General features: G+C 41.1%; 1 protein-coding gene across 2 annotated transcripts; it reads right to left on the bottom strand.

The window, feature by feature from the left end:
- Positions 1–1,346: 1,346 nt before the first annotated feature.
- Positions 1,347–25,148, bottom strand: Ddx52 (DExD-box helicase 52). 2 transcript variants are annotated; one of them, XM_036197691.1, is made up of 15 exons: positions 25,016–25,148; positions 23,968–24,157; positions 20,012–20,148; positions 18,445–18,630; positions 16,260–16,403; positions 15,093–15,204; positions 13,655–13,727; positions 12,671–12,874; positions 11,704–11,794; positions 8,776–8,898; positions 8,535–8,685; positions 7,916–7,991; positions 6,217–6,288; positions 4,163–4,249; positions 1,347–1,778 (listed from the first exon to the last, which is right to left on the bottom strand). In XM_036197691.1, exons 1-15 carry the CDS (start codon positions 25,100–25,102, stop codon positions 1,721–1,723), a joined length of 1,791 nt encoding a protein of 596 aa, XP_036053584.1. In that variant the 5' UTR covers positions 25,103–25,148; the 3' UTR covers positions 1,347–1,720. The 2 variants fall into 2 exon arrangements, with proteins under 2 accessions (XP_036053584.1, XP_036053585.1); XM_036197692.1 differs by lacking the exon at positions 23,968–24,157 and adding an exon at positions 23,854–23,925 and having other exon boundaries at positions 25,016–25,031.

Here is a 25,148-nt window from a genome sequence, read left to right as displayed (position 1 = left end):
TCAGTCTTCCTCCTCCTTGGACAAAGCTAACATTTATGTAGCAGAGCCCTGACTGACAGACAGGAACAGGAGTTCAAAGTCATCACTGACCCTTTGACCATCTAAGCTGATACATGTTTTGCAGCTACTGCATGGATTAGGTGGTTGCTCGGCAGAGAATAAAGAGAAAATAAGGAAGTAGATTAGGGATTATCAAGAGGATCCATTAGCATCCCTATCTGCAGCCTTCCATGACATGCCCCATCTGAGTTAGTACTGCTCAGATACTTCAAGATCATGGCCTTACACACTCTAGTCCTGCACTTTACTTCTGCTGCTGAATTGCAGGAGAGGTGCTGTTAGCAAGCCCCGTGTTCCTAAAAATAATAATGATGACCTCAATGTCTGTTGAAGACATTTGTTGTGAGTTTACAAAGCTTCAGACACAGGAGTCACTGAAGCTCTAAGAAACAGCAGGTGAACAGTCCCAACAGTTGACCCGCTTCCAGGAGACACACTGACTGGGAGATCTGCAAGAATAAAAACCTATGGGCTTTTATTTTTTACTGCCTGGAGCAATCAGTCTATTTAAATAAATTTTGATGAAAAAAAAAAATCTTTGTTCCATCTATTCAAGATAGTCTCCCCTCACGTCTGTATTCTCAGTAGTAAAGGGGTTGAAACAGGAGAATTGCTGTGAGTTCCAGGCCAGTCTGGGCTAGAGAGCCCTTCTCAAAACAAAGCCACATTAAAAAGGTCTCCTGTGCCGATTTTAGAAGTGAGGCATCGACCACTGAGAGAAAAGGAAACGGATTTAACCCAGACGCGGGCAGTCATCTGCACTGCAGTCGCTGTGGCAGCAAGGATCCCAGACAACTCTAGGGACCAGCTCTAACTACTGCAGCTTGTATCAAGTCTCTGAATTCTACTGCACAAAACCTGTGCATCGTGCATTGCCTTGATCCGAATATGATCGCACTCCTTTGGCAGAGGGTGGATGAAGGCTATCAAGCCTCAGCAAAGATAAACATCTGAGAAAATGAAGCCAGGGGTATCATGTAACAGGACCGTTCTTCCTTATCAAGATAAAAGACTGTTATCAGATTTCATCATGAATGGAAAGAGACAGGAAAGAACATGGTTAAATGATGGAGAATGAAGTCAGAGAGGGAGAGGCTGATCAGACTGAAGTTTCCAATCCTCAGAAACTTGGATAACCATAGATAAAAGCACCTCCTGATTGTGGCTCATACCATAAAGGCCATTAACAAATAAACACTAAAGGGAGTGCTAGGCTTCTTCCGAGTGGATGGCCTGTGATGCTCTTATCTGCCTCCCACACACACACTCCATGCACACAAGTGTGGATGGTGCATTCAAGCTCAAGATTTTATTTTAAAATTCTGTTCCAGATGCCTCTCCACAGCATGCAACACACTTGAAGGGCAAAATCCTTAAGAGTTCACCACATTCGGGTGTTATTTTAACATCAACTCTTGTTCTTCTATAAGAAGCATCTCTCCGGGTTCAGGCAGCAATGTCAATGCATGCTATTTCCATTGTATAAGTTTCACCTACAAGGTGAAGCTTGTCCTGATGCATCAGTAAATTAGGACCATTGTCTTTTCTCATGTCCTTGTTGATTTAGTATGTTTGGTAAAGATGGTTGTTAAGTATCCATGAGAATTCATGCTGAGCTCATAAATTACACTGCGGGGATAGCCTTCTAAGGTGTCTGTTTTTAACTTTTCTCTTCAAGAGTTTCTTTCTTCTTGCTGTTTTGGCCAGCAACCTTTCTCCTGTAAAAAGGAAGACACATCAAATCAGCAAATCTATATATATTACTTTTATAACTAAGGGTGTAAATGAACATGTGCTGAAAGTTAGTGTACAGCAAAGCAAATGAGGCACTGAAACAAAGATGTTAACTAGTTCTCTGCGCAAGCATAAAAATCACTGTCCGTATGAAAAACATCACAAGCAACTACACTGTTACACAGCACAAAGGACAGTCTGGTCTTGACCCTCTGGTTCAGTGTTAAGTACTAGACACTGCTGCTAAGTGTTATCTGTACATGCATTAACTCAAGGGACCTTCCTAACAACCCACCACTCTCATTTTACAAATGAAGTCAATGAGGCAGAATGGATAAAAACTGCCAGTCATCACACATTAGTAATACATGTTGGGCAAGAACACTGACAGTCTGATTCTATAGCCCAGAGAATGGTGAATGCCTTAACTAGTGTCACCCAAAGTCACCCAAGAAAGTTCCTATTACAATCGATTTTTAGGCTCCAAATTTAAATCTGCCTCTCATCATACCAGGCTGGGTCTATAGGTCCTGAAGTGAGGCCCTCTAGACAACAGAGAATCAGGTTCCAAGTCTGATGTGGAAGCTGAGCTGAAGACATGAACTTCTATGCCCCAAAGCAACCCATATCTGCAATGGAGGAGGAGCAGGAACTAGATCGTGATGTATCCTGTTCTTATGCTAAGGACAGTCTTTAAATTAGAAGAAAACAGAGAAAGCCAAAGCACCCTAACTGTGTGGCTGGTACCACAAGACTGATACCAGTAACCCCAAAGTCCTCTTATAGCTAAGTTAATTATCCCAGAAGAAGGCTACAAACACAAAACATTTAAAGTGCAGTTAACTCAAAACAGTGTTTTATCTAAATAAAAAAAAAAAATACTGCTGCATCCTATTAAAATTCAACAGCCCCCATCTTCTGCCCCAGCTGACTTTCGCCTCTAGAAAAACCTCCACCGGCTTCTACACAGTGCCAGAGGCAGCATGTGTTATCTTAGCTCTCAGTTCTCAGCTCCCCCAAGGAGTAAGACTAATGATGCCTAATAGTCCTCACGACACTCTAGACAAAGTCTATGCACCACAAAAACTGTACACACACACACACACACACACACACACACACACACACACACACGCACGCACACACGCGCGCCCTACAAAATTACATTAAGAATTCACAAAACTGAGAAGTACCAATGGAATTTAAACTATTAAGCTTCCAAATCTTTATAAGTTTGTGATGCTTATTCCTCCTTGTTAAATCTTGAGAATACACCCAAACTCTGGGACACTGCACTTTCAACACTTGGAGTGAATATCATTTCCACAGTACTATTACGTTGCGCAAGACTCTTCTGCTTACAAGGGTGGTACACACAGCTTCATACCTTTGCATACCTTGTTCTTTCTAAAGACCTACATCTCATCTGTCCAAAGACACATCTACCTCCTTGAAGCTTCCTGTAACTGTACCAGCCCTTTGTTTAAGATACTCTGATGTTCTCACATGACCAGTTTTATAGTCTATCATACTGGCATCAAGTGTTCTATAGTGAATGGTGCTGGTCTATGGAACAGTTTGTCTAATGGCTTTCCCCACCTGGTTTAAGGTAATGGAAAGAAGCATTAGCTTAGTTCACCACAGCATCCTGGGACACTAACAACACCCTCAGGAACACACACATAAGAAATCATTAGAACTGAGCAATTATGTTAGAGCAATTCTGTTAGTTACTCTAGTACTGAGAAATTTGTGAAAAGTACCATATTCTTTAACTAGGGTAATGGAACTCAGAATCTTCTGGCAAACTCCTACTAAAACATGTAGCTTCCTAGTATTAATAGACGAAACATACCTGTATGTATCCTACAAGACCTATACTAACACCTCCTACTCCCCCTAAAAACCCTGATGTTTTAAGCTAAGCAGTACTTTTTAAGTGGTGCAGTACACCTCAGTGTAAGAGAGGATTATAGGAAACCCTGCTCAGAAGATGGAGGAAGCATCAAGAAATGCTCAATCAATGTCACAGATCCTAACTACTGGCTCAGTAGCATGGCCTAATGCAGATGGTGCAGAGAGTGTACAGTACAATTCTAATTCACAGCAAACTGTAATCTATTTTTAAACATGGGGGGGAAACCCAGATGATTAACATATAGATACAGAAAAAATCCAACACTGAAAAATGCAAATTCCTAAATCAGAGGCAATCTGAAATACATTACTATTATTTCCTATAATGGATCACCTATCTATTAATTTTACTTCTAAAAATGTATCTTAAGGAAAAACAATGTCCACCTTGATTATGAAGTACTTTTCTTACCATACACACACACACACACACACACACACATATACTTACTGTTTAGCTTGCTCTAAGAAATACTTCGGAGTTGTATTAATGCTCTCCCTTTTCAAGGGTTTCTTAATCATCTTTTTCTTTTGTTTGCTGGACGTTAGGAAGTAAGAGAGGAAATTAATTAAACACAAGTTCATTTAGAGGGTAAAGTTAGGTGAGGCTATACTCATTTCAATGGACCAGATTAGCTGATAGCACTTACAACTATTTCATAAGGATACAGGAAATCAACCTTTAAAAACACACTGGCTGTGATTAAAAAACACTCTGGGACAACCTCATATCCTATGTCCATAGCCATTAACAGCCTGACTCTAGTTTTTTAAGAAATCTGAATTTCAAAGACAAAAAAGCCGACAAGGAAATAATATATTCTAAAGCAAAATGTTTAATAGCATCACTCACAATAGATGTACCATGGAGCAACCTAAATGACAGACAGACAGATGACCAAGGCAAAATGTAGTTGGCGCTTTGAGGGAGGAAATTCTGACTAAAACACATTGTGCAAAGTGAAATAGTCTACCACAAAAAGAAAAATACTGTGTGATTCTCTTATATGAGGCACCCAAACAGTTAAAACCAGAAACAGGAAACAGAACAGTGGTTGCTAGGACCTAGGAAAAGGTTAAAACTGTTTAAAGGGTGCTGCTTTTTTCTTTGAGGGGGGGGTTTAGAGACAGGATTTCTCTGTGTAGTTTTGGTGCCTGTCTTGGATCTTGTTCTTTATCCCAGGCTGACCTTGAACTCATAGAGTTCCAGCTGCCTCTGCCTCCCGAGTGCTGGGATTAAAGGCATGTGCCACCATCATGAGGCCAATGGGTGCTGTTTAATGGGTACAGAGGTGCAGGTTCTGCAAGAGGAAGAGTCCTGGAGACAGGTGGCGAGTACACAGGGCTGTGAATGCAATGCGTGCCACTCAGCACACCCAAGGGAAACTAAACGGGCGAGAACAGAGCTCAGCAGCACATCTAGATGTTGCTGCTACAGAAGCCACACTACAGAAAAGAGGGTGACAGATACTCTAGCAAGGCGTGGTGATCTACGACTGTAATCTCAGTAATTAGGACAGTCAAGGCAGGAGGATTGCTGTGAGTTTCAGGCAAGCCTGAGTACAGAGTGAGACTCTGTCTCAAAAAATCAAACAAAATTACATAAACCCCAAAACCCTGCAGTACACTGGGTTACTACATTAAGATGTTTGGTATAGTAGATGCATTTAAATCCATTTTCTACTTATAATATCTTCAATTTACAATGGGCTTAGTGAACCATAACCCTGTTTTAAGTCAAGGACCATCTGTATGTAAAATTAAAAACATGTAAAATTTGTCAGGCATAGTGGCATATGTCTTTAATTCCAGTCCAGGACAGCCAGAGCTACACAGTGAAACCCAGTCTCAAAAACAAAAAACAAACAAACAAAAACATGTAAAATTCAACAATGCACCATTCTGGGATATACACACTTAAAACAATGATGAACTAAATAAAGGCAAGAGGTGTAGTAGAGTATTGTTTGAAGGTGTGCTACTCTTGTTTATGTTGCATTTGTTGAACTCTGTGAAATGTGTTACTGTGCTGTCTAAAACACCTGATGGTCTAATAAAGAACTGAACGGCCAGTAGCAAGGCAGGACAAAGGACAGGCGGGGCTGGCAGGCAGAGAGAATAAATAGAAGGGAAATCTGGGAGAAGAGGAGCTGGAAGCCAGAGAAGGAGGAGGAAGACTCCAGGGGCCAGCCACCCAGCTACACAGCAAGCCACAGAGTAAGAAACAAAAAAAGGTAAACGGGAATAGAGAAAGATAAAAGTCTAGAGGCAAAGGATAGATGGGATAATTTAAAGTTAAGAAATGCTTGCAAGAAACTAAGCCAAGCTAAGGCTGGGCATTCATAAGTAACAATAATCCTCCGTGTGTAAATTTGTTTGGGAGCTGGGTGGTGGGCCCCCAAAGAGCAGCAACAACAACATAGAGGGAAGAAACGAATAAGCAAAAAGCAAGAATGCATGTGTAAAAACCCAAAGAGAAGGCTTCAAGGAAGTTTAAATGCATACCTTAGCAGTTTCTGGAAACCTTTTATGTATTCAGGCACAGGACAACCAGCCTGCTGGATAACATTGGCAACACTGAAAAAGGAGCCCATAAACAGGAATGTGTCTTATTAAACTAATGTATAAAATTAGTCATGTTCAAAGCCTTCTGTACAATATAAGAGGAACCAAAACTATTCTAGCACAGTCTCAGCGAATACCAATTACCGCCAAATGAACCATACTGGATTCCTGAGAGAAGCATTCACGGGACTGAAATCAATATATCGATAGTAACTTTAGGTAGCAGCTATTTCAAATCCTAAAGGAAACTAGAGGTAAGCCTCAAGTCATTAAGTGACAGTGCTTACCAAAGGACCGGTACTGCAAGGCTTCTACATATAATAACCTAGCCAATCATCACAACACTCTATGTGAAAGTCTACAATCCAGTCTCAGGGTGGAAAACTAAAGGTCACAGTTACACTGATGCTGGGGTCATCAGGCACATCCTTGTGGTTGTGAAGACCTTAGACCCATTGAGGCTCTTGAACACACTCCTCCTTATAGACATGGAAAAGACAAATGGGACAGAGTGGAGGCTTTGAAGGTACACATCACACTCATCAGAACTCACAAACAGACAAGAGTACAACCCCTCTGCCCTAACTGCATTTCATTTGTTAGAAATGTGAGGTGCTATCGGTTATCCTTTAACCAAAAATTACTGTAGGCAGTGAAAATGTAGAGAACCTGTACCTTTATAGCTGGGAGTGTGGCACAAAGCCTGTAATACTAGCACTTAGGACAGGTAGACTGTGAGTTTCAGACCAGCCTAAGCTATATAGTGAAATCCCATCTCAAAAATAAAAAATAAAAAAAAAAAAAAGAAATCTGCATAAAAATCTATAATGACAGGCTAAATTAAGACCCGAGAGTCTAAAAGTGTATAATACCCAGACTTCAAAGGGCTACAACTGACTAAAAATAAAATGTGTCATTAAAATACTTTTTCCTCTATGGCAAGTGATTCTGGGACTAAATATAAAACTCCATCTGGCCCCAAAGAAAGAGAAAGGATGCATCATGGTAAAAGAGAGTGTTGATTGGTCCGAAAAGACACGTATAGTATTTGATAACTCAAAAACTTTACTAATGAAGCCAAGTGTGGTGGGACACTCCTGTAATCCCAGGATTTGAGAGGCTCAGGCTCTAAGTCTGAGGATAGCCCATGCTACTCAGAGACTAAAGCCTGGGGTACACAGTAAGGCCGTGACACGCGCACACGCACACGCACGTGCGCACATGCACACACATACTCATTTTCTCTCACCCTTAAGATCCTGCAGTAAGAAGCACTGTTCAACTGCTGCTCTCCAGTGAGTCCTGTTACTCTGAAACCTAAAACTGAATATTTCACTGTCAACGCTCCCAAGTTCTAAAAGAGGAAGGGCAAAAACAAAGCCCCTGGATCTCTCCCATGATTCTTGGGACAGAGTTTCACTATAGAGCCTCTTACAGAATTTGGGACACAGCCATTCTGTATTGTCTAGTAATAAAGTCCACATACAAAAATAATGAAGCAAGTTTATCAACTGCAACTAAAATACTAAGTTATGTTTCATAACATACATGTTCTTAAGTTTGGGAGAGGAGTGATGCTGGGATCAGAATATGCCAGACCAGAGCTCTACACTGAGCTGCATCCCAGCCCCTAATTTACCTTCTTAGCAATGGTTTATCATCTTCAGTGAAAAATGTAACAGCCTTTCCCCTATTCCCTGCTCTTCCAGTTCGACCTAGGAGAAAGCAGACCACAAGTTCTTGATTTTTGTTTAGTGGAAAGAAACTCTCAAGGTTCACATCATGGTCACTGAGGGTTGAAGAGATTGCTCAGTGGATATATCATTTGCTGCACAAACATGACAACAGGCGTTCAAGTCCCCAGAATCCATAGCAAAGCCAGAAGCCCTAAGATATGTCTATAATCCCTATGACCCTATGTTAAGATGGGATGTAGAGAGCAGGGGATCCATCCATGGAAATTCACAGGCAGCTACCCCGTTGCATACAATAAGGACAAGGAAGTCCCTGCCTCAAACATACTGGAAAGTTGAGGACCAACACCTGATGTTTTCCTCCAACTCCCACACCATGAGCATGCTCACATACATCGTTAAATTAGAAAAATGTACACACACACACACACACACACACACACACACACTCACACGCCACTGAATTTTCACAGAACCAAAACCCAAATAGTGAGTATGTCTAAAGGGAACAGCAGAGTGCTGAGAAAGCTGAGTGGGCAACAGGCATGAAGACGAAAGGCTCACCTATCCTATGGATGTACTCCACTGAGCTGGTTGGGAAATCGTAATTGATGACCAGGTTTACTCCTTTAAAGTCAATCCCTCTTGCGAGCAAGGCTGTACAAATAAGAACCCAGATTTTACCTGCTCTGAAGCTGTGGACTGTGTTATCTCTCTGGTAAAAGAAGACACATTAAATGCTTTAGTACCATTCTAGAATGGAAAAAGGCAGTGCATGATGTTTGTAGTACAGTAGACTTTCTACCTGCTGCTGTGTTCTTTCTGCATGAATGACGTCCACATTAATACCTTCATATATGAGCTCATGAAAAAGTTCTTTAGCCCTTTCAATGGACTGAACAAAAACAAGAACAGGTGGATTGAAACCCTAGGAGAAAGAACCAAAAATTAACACATATAACTTGTAAGAAAGAATACAATCAGCATCTCATAATGTGTCTTCAGTTCACAAATAACCCCTTCAATTTAGTGCACCGTCCTGGAAAGTTTTATGTCAACCTGACGTAAAACCTGAGTCATCTGGGAAGAGGGACTATCACCTGAAAAAACCACCTCCATAAGATTTGCCTGTAGGCAAATGTGTAGTGCATTTTCTTAACTAATGATTGATAGGCCAACCCACTGTGGGTGGTGCCATCTCTAGGCAGGTGGTCCCAGAGTGCTATAAGAAAGTACGCTGAACAAGCTAGTGAGTAGCAAGCCATTAAGCAGCACTCTTCCATCACATCTACATCAGTTCCTGCCTCCAGGTGCCTGTTCTGACTTTCCTCAATGATGGATTCTGATGTGGAACTGTAAGCTGAAATAAACCCTCCCTTCTCAAGTTGCTTTCTTTCTTTCTTTCTTTCTTTCTTTCTTTTTTTTTTTTAGATTTATTTATTTATTATGTATACAGAAGAGAGTGGTAGATCTCATTGCAGATGGTCATAAGCCAACATGTGGGTGCTGGAAATTGAATTCAGGACCTCTGGAAGAACATTCAGTGCTCTTAACCTCTGAGCCATCTCTCCAGCCCCAAGTTGCTTTATTTTTGGTCATAGTGGGGTTTTTTTGGGGGGGGGTGAGGAGGTTTCAAGACAGGGTTTCTCTGCAGTTTTGGTGCCTATCCTGGATGTTGCTCTGTAGACCAGGCTGGCCTCGAACTCACAGAGATCTGCCTGGCTCTGACCACCAAGTGCTGGGATTAAAGGTGTGCACCCCCCCCCCCCAAAAGCTGGTCACAGTGTTGTATCACAGCAATAGAAATTCTGAGACATGCACTTTCATTGCCAGTGGCTAAATCTGCCTCCATCTCCCTCATCATCTGCCCTCTACAATGGGTTCTTTTCATTGTCCTTGGACTATATTCTTTATCTACTAATTCCAATATACCTGCCTTCCTACAATAATGTATACCAATGTTAAAACCACCAACTCTTAGCCCCAGAACTTTGATTCTGCTCATAATGTAAAAATCACTTCTTTATTTCAGAGCTTACCCTAATTTTAGAATTTCCCTTTATCTTAATCTTTAGTTCTAGTTGTCTCAATGTAAACAAATAAAATTGCCAATTTCCAACAGAATCAAGTAATACCTGAGCATTAACTACCAGCTCTCAGCACACTGCTTCTACGTCTGCTGTCATCCAACACTGCCGGGCCTACCCCACCTCATCTTTCCAGATGTTCCTACCAGGGATTCTTCCTTTTTGCTTTGCTTTATATTCTCTTCTGGGATCCAATGAAAGAACGAAGTGTTTTAACTGCAAGTACTTATTTACAAAAACTTTTACATATCATTTCATGGATTTCAAGACTTTCCAGAGATCATATATGGCTAAAAATCTCTGATCTAATTTCACCATATGAATACCTTCAAAAACCTTAAATTTCCTAGAGGTAAAAAGATATCCTTAAGAATATCAATAAAGGTTTAGAGAGATGACTCAGAGGTTAAGAGCACTGGCTGCTCTTCCAGAGATCCTAAGTTCAATTCCTAGCAACTACATGATGGCTCACAACCATCTATAATGAGATCTGGTGCCCTCTTCTGGAATGCAGACTTACATGCAGGCAGAACACGGTATACAGTAAATAAATCAATAAATCTTTGGGGGGAAAAATCAATAAAATGAGGGTGTACATGGTAGCACACACCTATAACCCAGAACTCAGGAGGCTGAGACGAGGATTCTGTTATCAAGGTCAGCCTGAGCTTTAGAGTGAGATCGTAACTCAATAAAATAAAAATAATCCCAAGTAGGAGTAAATATGCACAGGCAAACATTATTATAAGTACTGTGTATAACACATTAAATATTAGAATAGCTCTTTGAAATAGATATTACAATATTTTACCAACGTGAAAACTGCAGAGTTAGGGTGTATAGGAGGTGAGCTGTCCAAAGATAGAATGGTACAATACAGGTAGAATCCCCAGGTCGCTCAATTCAGAAGCCCATGTCCTAGCTCCTAAGGCCTGCCTCATGCACAGCCACCAGTGATGCACAAATGCCTTTCTTTTCCATCTTCTAACCATCCTAACTGCTCCCACTAAGGCAGTTGCCATATTGTGTTCACCTGTAAGAATAGATTCCAAAAAGCAGCCTTACAATTTATATTTCTTTTTTGCTCCTTTCCCTGAACCCACTAATAGTTGATTTATTTTTAAATTTTGAATTTTTATTTTACGTGTATCAGTGTTTTGTCTACATATATGTATGTGACCATGTGTGTGCCTGGTGCCCACAGAGGTCAGGAGAGAGTGTCAGATGCCCTGGAACTTGTTAGGGATGGTTGTAAGGCACTATATGGGTGCTGGGAATTTAACCCAGGTTCTCTGCAAGAGCAATAAGGGCTCTTAACCCCTAGGCAACTATCTTTTAAACTTTCTAACCAAGGCTTATATTCAGTACTTACTTTGGGATTAAAAAAGGAAACCAGACTCAAGGCATTATTCATTACTAAGTGCCCCAGATCATCTCGAGCAAACCAGCAAAGATGAGGGAACAAAGGGGATGTGGCTAGGCAGAGGGAGAATCAAGGCATCACCAGGTAGGTCTTCTACTCAAGCAAGGAACAGAAGACTCACCATCACTGGGTCACTATGAATGAACCAACACTAAATATAATGCTGGATGATGATAGAACATGAATGCCCTTTAACAAAAGTCAAGAATATAGTCCAATATACCTTTTTAACAAGTTCTCTCATGGCTAGAAGTTTTCCAGTCTCAGAACCAACAAAGAGAAGTTCTTGTTCAACAGTCTCAACTGCAGAATTCCTGAGAAGAAAATGCACCTTTTAAGAATCAACTTTTAGCTGGGCATGCTGCGAGGACCTGCAATCCCAGCGCCTGGAGGCTGGCCCAGGCTTCTGTGAATTTAAGGCTGATCTGCTGGGACATGGAGTAAAGCTTTGTCTCAAAAAAACAAACAGGCCAGGGGATGGCACAGAGGGTAAGGGGTCTGCTATGTAAACTGGTTAACCTGAGACTGATTCAATTCCTGACAGTGTCCTCTGAGCACCATGTATGCACCTGTGTGACACATCACTAACTTACCCCAAGGCTGGGATCTAACTCTGGTTGGCAGGCTTGGTGGAAAGCACCTTACTGTTGAGCCATCTTGCCAACCCATGTTTTTCCTTGGTCATTTTTTTAAAACTGTGATTTTGTATTTATTTAGCATGAAAGGCCTATTTACCTCAAACCCTTTTTTAGTGCTGAAGAATGAAACAGAGATCTCATGCTAAGTAACTGCTCTTTCTATCACTGAATTATACCTGGCACTTAACAGAATCATGTTTTGTACCAGAATTACTTATCAAGTGGTAAGTAACACCAGCTTTTTCCATGTGGTCCTACTTAAACAATCAAAGAAACTAAGTAGGAGTGGCCACAGAGCTTATGGCATGTTTTGTGAATGAAATAAAGGTATGATGATGGGAAGAATAACATGCAAACATGAGAATATTTCATTGTGCAATTCTGAAAATAAATCCTTAATTTTGACTTTAAAAAACACATTTCTATCAGTAAAACTTTTCTTGCTCATTGGTGTCACGCCAAACAAACCTCTCATTGAGTCAAAACAAACATACAAATCAAAACCTTACTTTAAGACAAGTGTGGGGATAATGTGAAAGAATAATTATTTACCTTGCTCCAATGGATACGGTAACGACATTGTCCAGGTTGAGTCTGCACCACTGCTCAACATCATATGCAAAAGTTGCACTGAACATTGCTCTTTTGACCTTGTGGGATGTGCAGGCCAGGAAAATGGAAGCCAGCTGGTCTCTAAACCCAGTTTTGCCATCTTCAAACAGTTTGTCTGACTCATCTACCACCAGCCATTCCACACTAAGAAACAGCAAAACAACCTGGGGTTACTGAACTTGAAGATCTGGGACACTTCACCAAACTGTCAGGATACATGGAAAACAAGTCCCATAATGATGCTGTTTTGATTCACTTTATCAAATGAGAAAAAATGCACAAGAAAAACTAGCACGAAAACATTATAAATGTAGCTTAGTCACCTATTTTAAATCCTCAAAGATAAGCTGTACTAGCCACGACAGAGATTCCATTGCTTTTGCTGAAAGACGTGAAAAGATCTGAGGTCATGTACTGTTTATCAAGAGTGTCATTTTCTTCCTGACCAGTTGTTTTTTCTACTAGTTAATTCAAGCTATCACATTCTCAGCACTACACCGACACAAGCTGGCAGACAGTATACGCCAAAGGACAATAATAAAAGCAACTGAGAACAAAACAGAACTGTGATGGATGATATTGACTGTCAACCTGACTGGATCCAGAATCACCAGAGACAAGCCTCTGGGCTCGTTTGTGAGAATTATCTAGACCAGGTTTACTGAGGTTGGAAGACCGACTGTACAAACCACACCCCTGGCTGAGGTCCAGCACTGAATAAAAAGGAGAAAGCAAGCTAGAAACCAACAGCCATCATTTCCCACTTCTTAACTGTGGCTGTGAGGAGACCTGGTGCCTCACCTTCTGCCCCAATAAATGAACTCTATCCCTTCCTCCTTAAATCACTGTTTGTCAAATGTTTAGTCACGGTAAAGAGAAAACTAATAAGATAAGCAGGTAAACGAAAGATACAAAATGCTGTACCTTGTCAGGTCTATCCCTGGTGGATCCTGCTTTAACAAGTAGATCAGTCGATTTGGAGTAGTCACAAGAATGTCTACAGGAAAAACAGATGGAGGAAATTGTAAAAATAAAATGCATTCCTTTGACACAGAATTAAGCCTTCAGAAATTAAGTGGGAAGGGAAGAGCAGTTAAATAACAAAATTCTTGCTTGTTAGTAAGCCAGTATACATTTTTTCCTCCACCACAGCATGAGACTCTCTATTTCTACTCCATTATACTTGAGCAGCTCCCCAACCTTTTCACACCTAAGACAATCTTGCCGTGAGGTTCAGACTCCCTCAAACTCATGACCATCTTATCCCCGCCGAGTGTCTGTTGGCGCTGCGCTCCTCCCCGCCCCAGAGCAAAAGCCAAGGCCTTCTATTCCACATGTCAGGCAAGAGCTGCACCACTGGACTATACTGCAGCCATTTCAACTTGCAACAGCCAACACTGTGTCATCCTAAGCCCAGGCTGCCCTAAAAACTCCTCTGATCCTCCTGCCTCAGTGCTAGGACTGCAGGTGTGTGCCACCATGCTTGGCTTGAAAAATTTTAAATGAAATCTTTCTCAGAGCTCAAGTTAAAAGCAAATTCTCTGGTTCAAAGAAGGGGAGACGTGTAATCCATTCTTACCTGCCATGGCATTTCCATGGCAGGTAAAAATCAAGGGCATGAGGTGGGATTTCCCAAGCCCAGCACTGCTGACATGTTGAGTTACACAACTTTCTATAGACAGCTGTCTAGGGCATTGCCTGCTTCATGGTATTTCCAGCCTCTATCCACAATGGGCTATTGGTTCCCCAGCTGCAACAACTACAAATACCCACATACAGCCAAATGTCACTGTGGTGACTGGTGGGGAGAGTCATCTGGGATGCAGGCAGAAGATGCAGTCTTCTGGGTGAAATGGGGAGGAAAATCTATGTTCAGCTTCTTCAAAAATAACTAATTAGCCTGGTGGCGGCGGCGAATGCCTTTAATCCCAGCACTGGGAGGCAGAGGCCGGAAGATCTCTGTGAGCTCAAGGCTACTTTGATCTACAGAGCTAGCTAGTTCTAGGACAGCCAGAGCTGTTACACAGAGAAACCCTGTTTAGAATAATAACAACAACAACAAAACAAAAACAAAAACAAACTAATTAAAGCCAGGCATGGTAGCCCACGCCTTTAACCCCAGCACTCAGGAGTTTGAGGCCACCTTGGTCTACAGAATAAGTTCCTGGACTGCAAGGAATACACAGATAAACCCTGTCTCAATAAAAGAAAATGACTAATTAAACCCTGACTTAAAAAAAAATTACACACACACACACACACACACACTCACCTGACTTGCACTGTAACAACTCTTATATATAACAATTAGGACCATTATTATTTCCAAATCCCTTAGACACACCAAGCAGGAGGTTCTTACCAAACTTCTTAGATGATTTTGGTCCAAATTTCTTAGCTGCTATTGCAGCTTTGTGGATCATGTGTATTCTGAATCCTGTACCCTCAGATATTTTAATTAATTCTCTGTGAATCTAAAACAAAAAAGTGAGGAAACAAAGTTGTTCAGATACTAGGCCAGAATGCACAGCTTCCCGTATGCCTTTGACACGTCTATAATCAACCCACAGTGCTCTGCAGGCCGACATGTAATGCTGAAAAGACTCGACAATTTCCTCAAGAGTAGTTCCATGAAGCAAAAGCAAACTCCTTTCCACTGCTGCAGTTCTCAGAGTGCAGCATGAGATGTCCTACTGCACAGCATGTGCTTACTCTACATATGGGACGGTGAACTCATCAATGGAAAGGTCTACTTTCTCAGAAAAATGAGGTAGTTTCTTTTATTTTCTTCTTTTCTTCAGACAAGAACAAAACATGTATTTTTCTTCTCATTATGTAGCTCTGGCTGGTCTAAAGCTCAGAGACCATCTGCCTCTGCTTCCAGAGTGCTGAGACTAAAGACATAGGCCACCACACTCAGCTGTTTTCAAAGACAGGGGTCTTGTGGGACTAAAGTTGAAGATGATTCTGAAATACTGACCCTCTTTCTTCCACCTCCCAGTGCTGGAATTATAGGCACGAGCCACCATGCCCAGCAATATTTCACTTTTTTAAATGAGAAAAACCAATCTCAGCAATGACTGTATCACTGGACCCTTTCCACCTCAAAGATCTTGAAGCTTTTACAAAAGAAGGATAATTGTAAAAATCATGTTATAGAAAATTACAGACATTCCAAAGAGCAGCCCATATGCTGTACAGAATACTCTCTACAGGACACTGAGCCATGATAGAAGACATTCTGAGAGCTTTACCCTTAAGCAAGAAAGTTATCAAAGCAAACATGAATGCCTTCTCTCAAAATTCTAAGTCAGCAGGGCAATGGTGGCGCATGCCTTTAATCCCAGCACTCAGGAGGCAGGCAGAGGCAGGCAGAGCTCTGTGAGTTCAAGGCCCACCTGGGCTACAGAGTGAGTTCCAAGACAGGCACCAAAACTACACAGAGAAACCCTGTCTCGAAAAACCAAAACCAAAACCAAAAACAAACAAACAAACAAACAAACAAACAAAAACCAACTCTGGGTCATACCTGGCTGGCAAGTTCTCGAGTTGGGGATATAACCAGGGCTCGAAAGCCTTTATTTTCGGGTTGTCTCAGCTGCATTAAAATGGGAATGCTAAAAGCCAGAGTCTTCCCGGATCCAGTAGGAGCAGAAGCCAGAAGTTCCCGACCCTAACAACAGAACACAGTAAGTACAGGACAAGTTCATCAAGTTTTCAGAGCCTGGTTAAACAATGTGAGCAGCCATGGAAACAACAAATAAACTGAATGAAATAAATCCAACTCACAACCTACCCACCTAAAACTGAGTAAAATAGATCCACCTGTTCACACCCTACCCACTTAAAACTGAATGAAATAAATCCAACTGTTCACACCCTACCCACCTCTCTACTTCCTCATCTCTTGTTTTCTAACACCTCAGCCTTGCCACTGCTGCCCCAACAGTGTTTCTGTGCACTTCCACTAATGTATATTTGGATGTAAGCAACACAGACAACTAAAACCCAAAGAGAATTCGAACTACTGTTTCAAGTTTTCTTTCCATTCAACTCTATTCCAAAGCACATACATCATTGACCTTTTTTTTTTTTTTAAAGATTTATTTATTTATTATGTATACAGAAGAGGGTGCCAGATCTCATTACAGATGGTTGTGAGCCACCATGTGGTTGCTGGAAATTGAACTCAGGACCTCTGGAAGAGCAGTCAGTGCTCTTAACCTCTGAGCCATCTCTCCAGACCCATCATTGACCTTTTATCCCAGTATGTGTACTGCTCAATCCCTTTGGGAAAAGTTTGTTAAATAACACAATGAGTGAAGATTAAAATTAAAAACTGGTAATGACCTAGGCGCCAAGAGTATTTACAGGTGACAATCTTCAAAGGAGTCACTATAATTCTTAAAGCTTTAAGCTGAAATAATTGTAGAAATAACCGAAGAGGAAATTAAGTGCAAATTCAATAAATGTGAGTCAATAATATCATTCAAATGAGTATATTCTCATTTCAATCCACAAAGCCAAGAACCAATATAATAGGTGAAAAGATGACTCCGATTTCCATCTACCTGAACTGAAGGCCAAGCTGGTGATTTTGTAAATGGGGAGAGGGAAGAAGGGAGAGAAAAGAAGAATGGAAAGGAGAAAAGGGGGGAGAGAAAAAGGGGAGGGAAGGAGAGAGGGAAGTAGGGGATTTTCCCCATCTATTGTTTGTTTGTTTACTTGGTTAGTTGGTTGGCTTTTTGAGACAGTCTTTCTGTGCTGCTTTGGCTGTCATGGAACTCGATCTGTAGACCAGGCTGGGCTTGAACTCAGAGATGCTCCTGCCTCTGCCTCCAAGTACTGGGATTAAAGGCGTGCGTCACCACTGCCCAGCTGTATCATTGTTATTTTTTAAAAGTCCTCAGAAAATTTTAGTTTCCAAAAATCTCAGCTAATTTACAGATCTATTAACAAGTGATTTGATAAATACATTGTTAATATATTCATACAATAGAATGCTATTTAGTAACAGATGTGTTATAAGTTTCAAAAACATTACGTAAAAGAAGTCAAGATTAGTGACAACCCTACCTGAAATCCTAGAAGTAAAACATAATATGGTAATCAAAATACTATTGTTGTTATTTTTCTGGGCAGGGTAGGGTATGGAATGAACAGCAGGGCACAACAGAATTTTCTGAGGTGTACAGAAATGTATGCCTCCATTGGAGAACAATTACATTACATAGATTACACACTGTTCAGAATCACTAAACTATGCTTAAAGTCAGTGTGCTTTATTGTATGTAAGGGATATTTCAATAATAAAGAGTATTGGGGAAAAACTAAGTTGGATTATGTATAAGAACTTTAAAAAAACTAAGAATGAAAAGACAAATACAATCTCTATGCTCAGAGGGTTTAAATGCTTCTTGAAAAAGAATACTTGAGCATCAGACACAGTAGCACATACCTAAAGTCCCAGCACTCAAGAGGTTAAGGCAGCAGGACAATGGATTCAAGGCTATGTCTACACACACAAGGTACTGATAAAGGAAATGATCACATCTTCTTGTAGTAAGCAGGTTTTATGGGCACAAGCACTTGAGACAGACTTACAAAGCAAATGAAGGATTTAAAGGGACCAAAGGTGGAAAGGCTTTCAGGGGACAGAGAAGAGAATGAGGACACAGGGCAATGTCACAGGCATCCGAGATCTTCACACTCACATGCAGCATAACTGGAATGGCTTGCATCTGAATTGGTGTGGGCACTTGAAAACCTGAGTCCAGAATGTTCTGGAGCAATCGAGAACTGATTTTATATTCTTGGTCAAGTTGCTGAAATGTTGCAATTGGGTCAGGAAGATCAGTTCCTTGTACATGTATCTTGTGTTTGTTCCGGAAGAAGTTGATCTGTAAATTGAGACACAGAAGCCACCATGGATATGGCCAAACAATAACAACAACAACCACCTTAGAGATTCTAAAACAGCCGTAACAACAGTTCTGGAATAAGCTATGATGACACATGAAACTTTCTGCTTAAATTCAAGACCCCAATCAGCACAGACACTAAGTACATTTTGTGGTATTCACAGCTGGAAGACCCTCACAGATGATGAGACCCACCTGTCTGTGCTTTCAAATTGAAGTTAAGAGATGTATCATGCACTGTAATGTGTTTCCGTCACACTTGTAACTTATATGACTTTACAGAAACTTTTAGAAGGCAAACACTGAAATTATGTTTTCAATCTTAGCATACAAATGCCAGTGCTCTTTAATATTTAAAAACAAAAACAAGCCAATCAGCCCTTGTGTTTCCTAAAACTGAGTGACAAGGGTAGAGTTTAGTGATACTGACTAGGCAACTTCATCCTCCAGTCCACAGAGAGCCACATTTTGGCTCCTGGGTTACTGAAGCACAGCACCACAGCCCCTGAAGAAACACTACAATCTCCACCAGCAAAGTGGAAGGGCACAGGAAGCGATGGTGCCAGTCACTGTTTTTTCATGACCTAGACCCTTATCACAAAGTGCCCTCCTTAAGAATTTTAACCCTCCACAGGTACAGTGGCACACACCTGTAATCCTGACAGTTGGGAGGTAGAGGCAGGAGAATCAGGAGATCCTATCTCAAACAAACAAACAAACAACAAAAGGAATTCTAACCCTAAAATCCCTGCAGGAGAAAATACTTTTAAATCAGTAAGTTTAACACCAAAGAGAAAGGGAGCCATATTTCATGTTTATCAAAAGGTGTTTAAATATTTGAATTAAAAAATTAATTTACCTTATGTATATGAATGTTTTTGCCTGTATGTATGTACGAACACGATCTGTTTGCCTGATGCCTGCAGAGGCCAGAACAGGGCATCAGATCTCCTGGAGCTGGAGTTACAGATGGTTGTGAGCTGCTATGTTGGGGCTGGGAACTGAACCTGGGTCCTCTGAAAGAGTAGCCAGTGCTCTTAACCATTGAGCCATCCCTTCAGCCCAAGAAACTTGAGAACTTTAATTCTAAGCACACCATTACTCTTGAAACTTGAGGAGGTCAAGAACTATGTACACACACTATGTACCTATGAACAACTAGAACTAAACTCTTTCCACCTGATCCACTTATAATCATAAGCAAACACTTTCAGCACCGCACAGATGGCTACAGAAAGACATCACTACAGTAAAACCTAAACAAATGTAGTTAGTCTTCCATCTTAACAAAGAAATCCACAAAACAAAGTCCAGGGAAAACTCTATGAATTCTTTTGGGAGGTCAAAATATTTTTCAAACCTTTTCCTTCCTGAGATGTTCCAACTTTCCTGACGTTAGCTTCTTTTCTCCTTTGGCTTTTTTCTCTTCTTGAATCTTTGCTTCCACAGAGGATGTCCACTGTATAGTAGTGTCAAAGTCTTCTTGAGCAGTAATTTCTATATTTTTAAAATCAAAAGTTACCAAGTGCAACAGTGTTAGGTGTGCCACACTGGCTACACGTCACACTAAAGCAGAAAAAGTATCAACAGATCCCACTGGGGAAGCAAGGTTAATAGTGCACACAAGGCTAGAAACAGGTGAGCCGTACTGGTGGTGCAGTCAGGGCTTGGAAGCTCGCTCTCTTCCTTTTGTTGGTTGTTTCGGTTGTCTTCAAACAAGAGATGAACTGAAAATTACAGAAGTAATACGGCAGCTTCTGTTTACCAAAAAACAAGCTAGAAAGAATGATGATGACAGGAAGACTTCATGTGCAACAGCAGTAAAACCATAATGCGTAGGGCTATCCAATATTATAAAGACGGCGATTCTCTCTGTATTTATAAAGAACACTGGCTCAATTAAAAGCAGACACAATTGTCTTAGAGACCAGATTAGCTATAATGTTTGCATGGTAGAACAAATATGTGAGAATAATCTAAAAAAAAACCTCTATGAGTAGTGAGCAAAGATCTTTATTGAATATTTTGTTTTTTATAGAGTGTCATTTAGCCCAGCCTGGCCTTAAACTTGCTATGTAGGTAAGACTCACCTTGAACTACTCAATTTCATACCTCCATCAAAGTGATGAGATTATAGGTGAGTATCACTACACCTGGGTTTCTAATTGATATATGTTTTTTAAATGTGTATGGCTGTTTTGTCTGTGTACCATGTATATGTCATGTATCGAGGGAATCAAAAAGAGGGCATCAGATCTCCTGGAATTGGATTTATGGGCAGTGTAAGGTGCCATGTGGGTGCTAGGAATTAAACCTGGATCCTCTAAAGAAAGCAGTCAGTGCTTTTAACTGCTAGGCCATCTCTCCAGCACCTCTATGGAATTTTAAAAACACATTTTTTAACTTCACTGAGACATAACTGACATTCAATAAAACTGCATATATTTTAAAGTATAGACTGGGAGATTGGGGATCAACGTATATGTATATGAGATGTAGCTCAGGGCAGAGTGCTCATCTAACTTATATGTGGTCCTAGGTGGTCTCTAGCACACTACATATGTGTGCGTGATAATATGCCTTGCCAGTCTGTCTGCTGTTTTGCTTTTTGTTTTATTTTTAGATAGAATGTCACAACAATTCAAACAAGTGATGCTTGTATGAGAACACAGGAATATAAGTCAATCGAATAGAACAGAGTCCACAGACAGTCTTGAATAAAAAGTGGAAAATAAGTTTACAATAAAAGTTATATTTGAGCTGTGTCTCTCCCAGCATAAGGGAGGGAGAGACAGGATCTAATAGGCAAAAAAAACAAAAAACAAACACAAAGCTATGGAAAAAGACTTTAGTTCCCTGTTCATTCTTTTTTCTTTTCTTTCTTTCTTTCTTTTTTTAAAGACAGGGTCTCACTATGTAGCCCTGGCTGACCCAGAACTTGATATACAGACCAGGCTGGCCACGAACTCAGAGATCTGCCTGCCTCTGCCTCCCAAGTACTGGGATTTAAAGGCATGTGCCACCACACCCATCCCATTCACTCTTTGTAACAAACAAACCAACAGAATTGAAGATATCAATGTTACAAAATGAAGCAACAGGTAGGAAAACGTAAGAGAATCTTTTACTCTGAGCTAATTTTTATAATATATGAAGTTTATTAAACTATGAAGAAATGGATGAATAACTTACTACAAAAAGAATGTGAAATATGAAGAGACAAATTTACAGAAAGAGAAAACTCCCTGTATTTCCAGTAGGTATCTCAAGGAAGAACAAGGGAGGGAGGGAGGGAGGGAGGGAGGGAGGGAGGGAGGGAGGGAGAGAGAGAGAAGGCAGTGGCAAAGGGATGGCCCTAAGTTTAAGTCCATCTTGGTCTATATAGCCAGTTCCATGCCAGCCAGGGCCACCATGCAAGACCTTCTCAAAACAGGGGAGGAAGTAGGAGTAGAGAGGAGGGGAAAGGTTCATAATAGAAAGTATATAGAGAATTTATAAAGTATATAAGCATATGAAAATAGCATACCCATGGTTTTTTGGGTTTTTTTGTTTGTTTGTTTGTTTGGTTTCTTGTTTTGTTTTTCGAGACAGGGTTTCTCTGTGTAGCTTTGCACCTTTCCTGGAACTCACTCTGTAGACCAGGCTGGCCTCGAACTCACAGAGATCCGCCTGGCTCTGCCTCCTGAGTGCTGGGATTAAAGGCATGTGCCACCACCGCCCGGCTTCATACCCATGTTTTTTGAAGAAAGATATAAGGGAGTGTGAATACAGTACCTCTAGAAAAATATAATAGAACTAGGGAACAAGAGATAAATATTGGAAAAGAAATTTACTCAGCATCATTGTATAATTTAGGTATTTATTTTATAAAAAAGGTAAATGGCTAGGAAACTTAATAGACATAACACATAAATGCTCCTACAAAGCATTTTCTATACAAGAGAAAAAAAAAGAAAGAAAAACTATGGGAAAGAAGAGATAACTCACAAAAGCTGAAATGAAGCATCCATAAAGCATATAAAAAGATGTTCAGAGCCAGGCGGTGGTGGCGCATGCCTTTAATCCCAGTACTCAGGAGGCAGAGCCAGGTGGATCTCTTTGAGTTCAAGGCTGGCCTGGTCTACAGAGCGAGATCCAGAACAGGCACCAAAAATACACAGAGAAACCTTGTCTCCAAAAAAAAAAGTGTTCAAAGCCAGATAAAGTGGCGTGGGTCTTCAATCTTAGCACTCAGAAGGCAGATACAGGCAGATCTCTGAATTCGAGGGCAGCCTAGTCTACATAGTAAGTTCCAAGACAGCCAGAGCTACAGAGAAACCCTGCCTCAAAACAAACAAACAAACAAACAGATGTTCAACTTCAATTATCAAGAAAACACAAACTTTAAAAGGGGGAGGGCTACAGCTCAGCGAGCAGAGTACTTGTCTAGTGTGCATGAAGCCTAGGTTCAATCCACAGCACAGCATGAAACCAGGTGATGGCGCATATCTAAAAAAATTACAGCACTTTGGAGGTGGCGACAAAATAAGCATGTGTTCAGGGTCACTCTTAACTATCAGACAAAGTTAAAGGGCAGCTGAGGGGACAGACTTTCTCAAAATAATAATAATAATAATAATAATAATAATAATAATAATAGTGATGATGATGATGATGCTAAAATCTACATTAAGATCTAAATTAATCAAAAGTTTCATTAAGTAGATTGGCAAAAAAGAAAAAAGAAAAATTAAGACCATAATAGTACTAGGCCAGATGTGGTAGCTCATGTCTGTAATCCCAGCATCTGGTTAACCCCAGGCCTTGGTTTAATGAAATGTATTATTAGTGACTGGGGTGGGGATGGGGGGACTGTGCCACAGCATGTGTGTAGAGGTCAGAGGAAAACATCGCGGAGTCAGTTCTATCCTTCCACCTTTATGTGGGTTCTGGGGATCAAACACAGGTCACCAGGCTTCTGTGGCAAAACTGTTATCTGCTATCCCATCCCACTGGTCCAATCCCAGCACTTGGGAATCCTTGTCTCAAATCAAAAACCCAGTACTGACCAAGGTTTGGGAAATCATTTTGTGGTACCTATTCAAAGCAATTGTGCATAACCTTTCACAGATTGCCTCTACTTCGGGATATTATTCTACAGAAATAGCAACCCCTGTACAAAAGGCTGTGTGAGTATTTATGGCAGCAATTAATAGCCAGTACCTAGATATAATCCAAATGTCATCAACAGAGGAATGCGTATGTGTCGTCTAATTTACCGGCTTGCACTTGCAACTGAAAAAAGAAAAAAAAATTAAACAGAAAGCCAGCACTAACCTGAAATCATCTTCTTTCTCTTTTTCTTCTTGGGCTCCTTACTCCTTTCCAACAGGCCCTCTTCTGTTTGCTCCTCATTTTGGAGTGTTGGTAATGCTCCAGACTCATCTGAGACAGACTTCTTGTTTCCGAAGAAGTCTAGTCCTTGCAGCCCCTCCGAAGAATTGCGATCGTATTTCCTTTTTCCTACCTAAAATCCCCCAGATTTAAATGAGATCTACTGCCAGAACGGTGCTGTTTTCATCCAACCACGACTATCAGTATGGAGGACCTGGGTTCAGTAATTCATCATTTTAAGCCAAAAGGTTAAAACCAACAATCTGTTGTGTAGTGTATTTAGGCAAATGGAATACAAAAGACAAACAAAAACCCACACCCCTATTTGGCCTCCTTACAGTAACAACAATGACAGCAACGAATAATGAATGCTTACATACACTTACTACATGTCAAGCAAGCTTATTAGATATTAAAATCACTTCATCCTCACAACAGTTTAACTACAGCACTGCAGTCAGGACGAAGAAACACAGACAGCTCGCTTCACAAAGACTCTGTTCTTCTACAGTAAGGTTTATGTCCAAAATGTTCCCCAAGTGGGCCCCGACTGACTTCCCTTCGTGCCCACTACTTCTCTAAGACTCCCCTCCCCGCATCTCAACACCACTCTTCTGGTTGGTTACTTAAAATGCCGCTGGTTGGAACGCTGAAAAGAACACTAACAAACCTGGGTAGGCTTCCGTCAAAGACTGTTTTCGAAATTCCTTTCCTAGTTCCTGAGAAGGGGCCGTTGAAAGGATTCTAACTTTGTAAGTAAAGTAAGAAGCCAGGAAACAAAGAGTCCGTGCCAGGCTCAACTGAGTCTACCAGGGCTCAGCAAATAGTCATCCAGCAGTCTGGAGTAGGTCTGAAGTCAAGCTGAACCCTAAAGAAGGGAAATGCCCGGGGGTGGTCGGAGCCAGGCCTCCCGGGATGCAGGGCGCCCGCTGCCTCACTCTACGGACCCCGCCCCTTCCCGGGTACTCGGCTCCCCGTGTACAGTAAGCACCTGGAATCGAGCAGCGTCCGCCGAGAACCGCTTCACGTCGAACTTGGCGCCGGCTCCTAGCCGGCGAAACAGATCATAGGCATCCATCTTTACCCAGAATGCCCCGCAGCCTCACAGAGCCCGTGTACACGAC

Source organism: Onychomys torridus, chromosome 8 (genome assembly GCF_903995425.1).
Source record: "Onychomys torridus chromosome 8, mOncTor1.1, whole genome shotgun sequence".
Lineage (NCBI taxonomy): Eukaryota > Metazoa > Chordata > Mammalia > Rodentia > Cricetidae > Onychomys > Onychomys torridus.
This window is presented reverse-complemented; position numbering and strand designations above follow the sequence as displayed.